The sequence below is a fragment of the Humulus lupulus genome, chromosome 8, assembly GCF_963169125.1.
Source record: "Humulus lupulus chromosome 8, drHumLupu1.1, whole genome shotgun sequence".
Lineage (NCBI taxonomy): Eukaryota > Viridiplantae > Streptophyta > Magnoliopsida > Rosales > Cannabaceae > Humulus > Humulus lupulus.
This window is the reverse complement of record NC_084800.1, coordinates 161,303,219-161,310,829: the sequence shown is the minus strand read 5'-3', so window position 1 is coordinate 161,310,829 and position 7,611 is coordinate 161,303,219. Positions and strand designations below refer to the sequence as shown.

Here is a 7,611-nt window from a genome sequence, read left to right as displayed (position 1 = left end):
ACAACTCTAAGACAAAATATACAAATAAACTAGAAGTAGTATAATGAAAAGATATAGATGAGATTACAACTCTAAAACAAAAGATACATGTAAAAGAGTGAATAATAGAAGAAAAGAAAAGCAATATAATAAAAGAACAAGAATAAGAATAAGAACAATGAACAAAGAACTCTCACTCACACAACCAAAGTGAAGAGTATTGGGGATCACCAACTTGAACAAGGTTTGAAACCTTTGTCCAAAAGCTTATTTCCCCCTAACTCAAGCACTAAGGGATCTCTCACAGATTTTGGAAATGCTTTCTGGAATAATCAAGCCTCAAAGTGTTTCTAGCCAAGTGCTCTAGTGGATAGAAATGGTGTGTCTTACAAGTGAGCATTAGGCTCCTATTTATAGAGTTTAGAGACACCCTTTGAATTTCAAATTCCACCAACCCCCATGGCTGTTACCAATGATAAATTGGGTGTTTTATGGAATTAAAATAGAGATTTGGGAGTTACTTGGCTGTTGGAAACGTTCAAAATTGGATAAAAACCGACTTAGTATGAATCTGTCAGCCACTAGCGCCGCGGCGCTAGTTTCAAGCGCCGCGGCCCTTGGTCAGTTTCAGCAACCAATATTTTGAGTTTTTTCCAAAACGTTCCAATTTATTCCCACTTGATTTTGTAACTTCCATACACAATATGGGAGTTAAAATCACATCTCTATCAGCCATTTCTCATATGGCTTTATGAAATCCAATCTCAAATGTGTAACATATAATATACACATTCTTGGGTAATATTTGGGAGTTACAAATTTGTGATGAATTTGTAACACCAAATATGTTACATGTTTGGATTTTTCACATATATCCAAATAATGTAACTCTCTATTATATGTTACAATATGTGACACTCTATGTCACATTTATTTAATCTAAAACATTATATTATAAAATAATATAATATTACATTATATTATAAAATAATATAACAAAACTTACGAGGACGGTTGAAGTAGTGGTATTCGCAGTTGCGAAACCCCGTCGACATGAAGAACTGTTCCTTGAAGTCGTTGGGGTGGCTGGGCAGCTCGATGACTGCAGGAGAGTTGGGAAAACGGGTCAAATAGTAGAACTCGTCGCCTCGCCCTCGTTGATCCAGGCTGGCTTTGAGGCAGAAGAAGTAAAGGATGTCCGCTGGTGTAGGGACCTCCCACTCGTGCCTCAGGAAGAGGTACCTCAGCCCCGCCAACAGACGGTAGGAGTTAGGGGGCAGTTGGAAGGGAGCCAGCTTCACGTAATTCAGGAAATCTGCGAAGTACTGGTCTAGAGTTAGGAAGGCCCCAGCCTTGAGGTGTTCGTCGCTCCCGGCCGCGAACTCCTCATCAAGAGGCGTACAGCTCCTCTCGCCCTCGAGGGGAGGTCGAGCAACAAGAACGCCTGTCCCAACTTCGATGTTATGGGACAATAGGATCTTGTTGACCCTCCCTCAGGTCGTAATCTTCGAGACTATCCTCTCTGCCTCGAAGAAGGCGTCAGGTCCCACCTTGACCTCTTTCTCCACCGTGGGACCGAATTGGGGGATGGGAGACTCCGCCACAATCTCTTTCCCCTTGCTGGACCGCTGGGATGACGAGCCAGCTGTTCTCTTCTTGGGTATGTTCTTCCTGGGTCCCATCTGGTCGCCTAACAAACAAGAATGAAGAAAAGTTTAAGTAAGCGACCTAAAAATAGAAAAGGGAATATAGAGCGAGAAATGATTTTCGTACACGGGCTGAGGTAATCTCAGCCCGCAGTGTGTGAAGCCACGCGTTGCCATGGTCACGCGTCCACGTTTCCAACGGATCCCCGATTGCTCAGGATCTGTGTGTCAGGAGGGTCAGGATAATGCTTGCCTTGGAGGGAAAGTTTTAAAAAGTAAAACTGCCTAGGAAGCGTGACCCCTAAGCTACCCGGTTTTGTACCCTAGAAACCTCTCACATTCCCCTTTCCAAACAGGCATTCCCTAAAGCTACCTAGAAAAATTACCCAGAAATTATCTTGCCATAAAACGTCACATTCCTAGACATGTTCTCGTATAGTCGATATGCCTAGGATCAAAACCTATGCACCAAAAACCAGCCAAAAACAACATACAGTGTGCGACTAAGAAAGAGGTTTACCTAACAGAAAAACGAAAAGATCAAAACATGCAACAGGCAGAGGACTTACAGTGTATTTTCCGTGTGAAAGTCACAAAAGTGTAGGAATCGGAGTCCTGGTGGAATCCTTAAAGCTGGACTGAGGAAGAAACTCTTGTGACGAGAGTGTAGGGATCTCTGGGATGATAACCGGAAGAAGAAAAGCTTCTGAGACTAAAAAAGAGAGAAAATGAGGAAAAAATTTCAAATGAAGGGTGGCTAATACAGAAGAGGGCCAACCTTGTATATACATAAGAGGCATAAAGAAATGAGGATCGTTCGATCAAATTAATGCGAGATACGAGGGTCATAACTCGATAGGCGAAACGACGGCCGAAAGCAGACTAGGCCATTTAATGCAAGTCTCGAAAACTGAACAATCGCCAACCACGGGGCTCCACGTGTCTGATACCCACGCAATGGGTGGGACATGAAGAGTCGAAAGGGAAACTTAAAAGCCCCCGCTGTGAAGATCACAGATGACGTCATGGGTCACGAGCAGGGGCTTAGGGGGCAAATGTACGCCCTAAATATCTGCGCACTATTGGCATGCTAGAAAAGGGCCTAATTCGATCTGCCACATGTAAATCATCCACCCGGAGCTGTTTGTTACGGGCCTCCATCTATCCAGCCCGAGCTGATTAGAGAGTTAACTGCTACTCGGGGGCATTGTGTCAGCAGTATGAGTGTCACGAGCTGGTGCCACATTAAGCTCGGAATGCGGCAGAGATCTAACACCCGAATCCTTGTAAAGTCAACCACGCAATATAAACGTGCATATATCAGACATCACGTATCTATTCCATTCCTGAATTCTCAGACACTCAGTATAAACGTGCGTGTTCAGACATCCCACGCCTGATTTTGGCCATGCGGCCCATTATCCCTCCTTACCTATTGATTAGACCCCACTTTACTGCAAAGTTTAGGAATTAATCATCAGTGTCACAGAGATGACGTGAAGGGTAAAGAGATCACGGGATGACCTCATTGCCAACCCAGATATCTTCTTCCTATAAATACCAAGACCCTAGGTAGTGTAGGGGATTGAGATATTTTTGTAAAGAAACACTCTGTAAGAAATAGTCAAGAGATATCAATAATATCTACCGGTGGACTAAAGAGATTTTAACATTCGAACCACCTAAAAAGAAAGGAATGACCATCTTCTCATGCTATTAGTTTCTCAAGCCTAGAATATAATTATTCTCATATTACCGTTCACCAATTTGCACTAATTCATCCTACTTATTCGTATAATTACCTGCTGGCGAAGAACCGCGTCAACAATCTATATTTATGTAAATAAAAAAAGAAAAAAAATTCATATTACACACAATTTTCTCATTTTCTAGACTTTTGAGTAATCTATACTAATTGAAGAGCGCATCATTAAAAATTAAATGAAATATTGTGGATGCTCATTATATGTGTAATAATCCTTCTAACATGATTACTTAGATTTGACAATATAAAACACAAAGTATGTTGTTAAAAAAATTACTAAAAAAAACTCATTCAGTCCAATTAAAAGTTTTTCTTATATTGACAAGTTTTTTTTAGTATTATTGACGAGAATCATTCAATCTTGTCCAAATTGAATTCAACATCCAACATCCAATCCATTTAGTAATTGAATTTGGTTATTTAATGTTTTAATTTTCAATCTAAATGTTAACTTTGAAGAAAAGAAAAGAAACACTACTTATAGACGATAAATAAGTCTTAATAAAATCATAGGTACTAAAATAGAGAATCATATTACCATAATAACCAACACTAAAATAGAAATATAATTTTTAATAACAATAAACCATTGAAGATACGTAATCTCAAAATCTAAACTACTTTTAAAAATTGCATAAAACACCACAGGGTTAGCATTAAATTTTATTATGTAAATATTAAAATTCATTTATTTGGTTGCATTTGCTGCATCAAATTTCCAAGAGCTCCAAAAGAATTCGTCTTCATCTCTTCTTTGCTACAAATACATGTACTAGTGTTCAAATTCACACCACAATTAAAACACATGCCTTTGCAATTTGGATCACAAATTGAGCTGATGATAATCTCCAGGTGCAGCAGGTCTCTGATATGCTTTGATATATCTATTTCCTTTTCTTTAGGGGGGAAATAGAGTCGATCCTCAAAATCAATGGAAGCATCATCATCTTCTTCCTCACAATCCTCACCACTTCCGGTAATAAAATTGGCCTTGTTTTCTCCATAGATCATACCCATGTTAATGATCTCAGGTTCTTCAACAGGCTCCTCAGTTAATAGCAAGGAGAAATTGGAGAAGATGCTTTCTGCAGCTGGCTCACCACACCTTCAAGAAAAACAAATAACGTTTCAAAATCCTATGAAATAACCAAACATAAAGAACAACATATTTTATGCATATAATCATTGCATACAATTCTCACCAATAGCAAAAGAGCTTATAGACATCTTGGCACCTTACCTATGTAATTATGAGAGAAGATAGAGTATGGAATGAGAAGATGGGAAAACTCAACTCAATCGTAGCCAAGGCAAATCATTGTATTTATAGATACACCAACTATACAGGAGAAAATAAGGTTCTTCATCAAAGTTCATATGTTGATAACCCTCAACAAAATGGTGTTGCAAAATGGAAAAATCATCATTTGTTGTAAATAACACGTGCTCTTATGTTTACCGTGAATGCTCCAAAGTATTTGTGGGGAGATCCAAAGTATTTGTGGGGAGATGCTATCTTAACAGCCACATATCTTATCAATCGTCCACCTAGTCGACCCCTTTAGTTTCAAAAGCCATACTCAGTTCTTAATCTTTCTTATCCCCATATTTCCACCAATACTCTTCTTGTAAAGGCCTTTGGTTGGGTAACTTTTGTCCATATCCATGCTCATGATCATAGTAAACTTGACCTTAGGGCTATTAAGACAATTTTTATTGGTTATTCCTCCACTCAAAAAGGTTATCTGTGCTATTATTACTAAAAAATTATGTCTCATGCTATGTCAGTTTTTTTTAAGATACTCCATATTTTCCTCCCCTCACTTCACAGGGAGCAAACTCATCCAGAGCAAGAAACTCTGATACGGCAAATGATATTATGTCTTTACATTCTGTTCTTTCTAATATTATAAATTCTGGGTGGCTCTAACAAAAGGATATAGCTAAATTCCTTACTGGATAATAAGATCTCAAATCATGTGTACTTTTTGTTCTGAGAATGATTCAAGCACTTTCTACGATTTACAAAACTCGGAAGTTTCGTTATATAGTGTAAAGTTGAGAATCAAATAGGTAAATTCATAACAAAATAGAAACAATTTTGCTGCCCAAAGAGAATGAAAAAACGTTTCAACACATGTCACATATGCATGGATGGATGACCATGGTTAAACTACTTATCAAGTAGAATGATTACCTACCTACTGCATCTGAGAGTGAAGACAGTTTTTATGATCCCGTCAAGCCTCAACTTTTGCTTCTTCCTTGTTATATCAATAGAGACGTGAACGGGTGTTCCAAGAAGAAAATCCTTTACAGCTTTTGTCACCCGTAACCCCATTACAGAAGCCCTGGATTTTGATACCTCGGTTGAAAGTTTCCCTAACCCAAGCCTCTCAAGGGTGGTGCAGTATTCAACATGTGTTATTGAAGAGTTTCTCTTGTAAATAACTGCTCCTTCCCATGGTGAGCCCGTGTCTTCAATGTCTTCTTTTTCTTCGTCTCCAAAGTTGAAAGATATGATATCATCTCCATTGGACTGATAATTAGGTTTCATGCAATCTATGGTGGTAGATCTTAAAGCACTAAGTGGTTTCTCTCTTAAAATTGTATGTACATTTTCAGTCATACAAAATGAATGCTTCCCGTAAGAAAATGTAGAGCAAGGAGATAAAGAAGCATTTTGATTGGCCTTTGGCTGAAAAACCTTATATTGGTTGAAACAAGTAGGAGGAATCATGGATGATGATGAAGGGATTACAAAAGACATTATTTTTTCTTTGTAGTTGGCTAGTAAATTTACTTCAATTCAAAGCATGGAACTAAAACAAAGACTAGCAAAAATTACAAGAGGCCAGTCCAATACGCTCTTTACTTGATCAAAGAACCGAAACGAAGCAGCTCAATCTGGAAGAAAATTGTCAAAAAAAAAAGAAAGTAAAACAATGAATAAAGAGATGCATTGAAATTCAACACTGCATATATGTAATCAGAAAATGCATATATGTAATCAGAAAATGCATATACGTAATCAGAAAATTGTATGTATCTCTTCTTCTATATAATAAGTGGTTTTAATAGTATTCCTATTAAATCATCTTTAACAGATTTCATTAATATGCTGTTATCTTTAACGTTTTTAAAAAAAAAAATTAAAAAAAAGTTGATCAATGATTCGAAAATTAATTCTGTCAACTTTTAACAGATTTCATTATTATTACTATGTAGTTAACTTTAACGTTTTTTATCAAATAATTTTTTAAAAAAAATGATCAATGATTTAAAAAAAATGATCACTCACCATTCAAGAAAAACAAACAAAAAAACCCTAATATTCCATTAACCTTATAAATAAAGTCAACCAAATTAAGCTCTTTTCATTGTATATACAGATATGAAATAACACAACCTAATATAAATTAGCTAAAAAATATCCAATGTTTTATAGCTATGGTGTTTCTCATTCTTAGTTTGGTCATCTAATAATGTTCGCTTTAATCTCTTTCTTCATCATAAGAACTACTATGAACTTCTACTAATCCTCGGATCTGTGATTATGAACAGAACCCAATACTAATAAGGCCAAAGATTCGTAGTTGATCATACCTGAACCGAGAATCTTCTTCAAATCAGCGGCGGAAGGAGAAGCGTTTCCTCCCAAAACGGCCAACAAGTAGGCGGCGATGATCTTCACTCTGTCAATTCAAAACAAAAATTGAGAAAAAAAACCGTAGAATTAAGAAACAAAATCACACTCGTAAGAAGAGAAAGTTAGAAAATTTATAGAGAGAGAAACCTGACGAGGGAGGTGAGAGACAGAGTCGACGAGGGAGGTGAGAGACAGAGTCGACGAGGGGGTGAGAGGTGACTGAGATGAAGAGAATCACAAAGAATGGGTGCCTGGGGGTTATTGAGATTCAGGGCTATTTATAATGCCAAACCATAACTGAAAACTACGTCGTTTTAAATTTGAACCCAAGCTCTAATTTGATTTTTTTTTTATTTTTAATAAACAAAGCTCCATTGGATAAAAAGGGGAACATGCCAATGAGAAATACAGCTAATGATTTACAAATTCGGTCAAAGGTAAATTGATAAACCTGGCCACCAAACTTTAGACTCTTCCACAGACAAGGCCAATTTTGCTCAAGAATGAGAGACACTATTATGAGTTCTGTTACAATGCCTAATAGAAAAAGAAATCAATTGACCATTCAATGA

At 37.4% G+C, this 7,611-nt stretch overlaps 1 protein-coding gene across 1 annotated transcript; it reads right to left on the bottom strand.

Moving 5' to 3' along the window:
* Positions 1 to 4,040: 4,040 nt before the first annotated feature.
* Positions 4,041 to 7,230, bottom strand: LOC133798591 (large ribosomal RNA subunit accumulation protein YCED homolog 1, chloroplastic-like). The gene is made up of 4 exons (XM_062236964.1): positions 7,187 to 7,230; positions 6,997 to 7,085; positions 5,592 to 6,297; positions 4,041 to 4,495 (listed from the first exon to the last, which is right to left on the bottom strand). Exons 3-4 carry the CDS (start codon positions 6,158 to 6,160, stop codon positions 4,075 to 4,077), a joined length of 990 nt encoding a protein of 329 aa, XP_062092948.1. The 5' UTR covers positions 6,161 to 6,297; positions 6,997 to 7,085; positions 7,187 to 7,230; the 3' UTR covers positions 4,041 to 4,074.
* Positions 7,231 to 7,611: the final 381 nt, after the last annotated feature.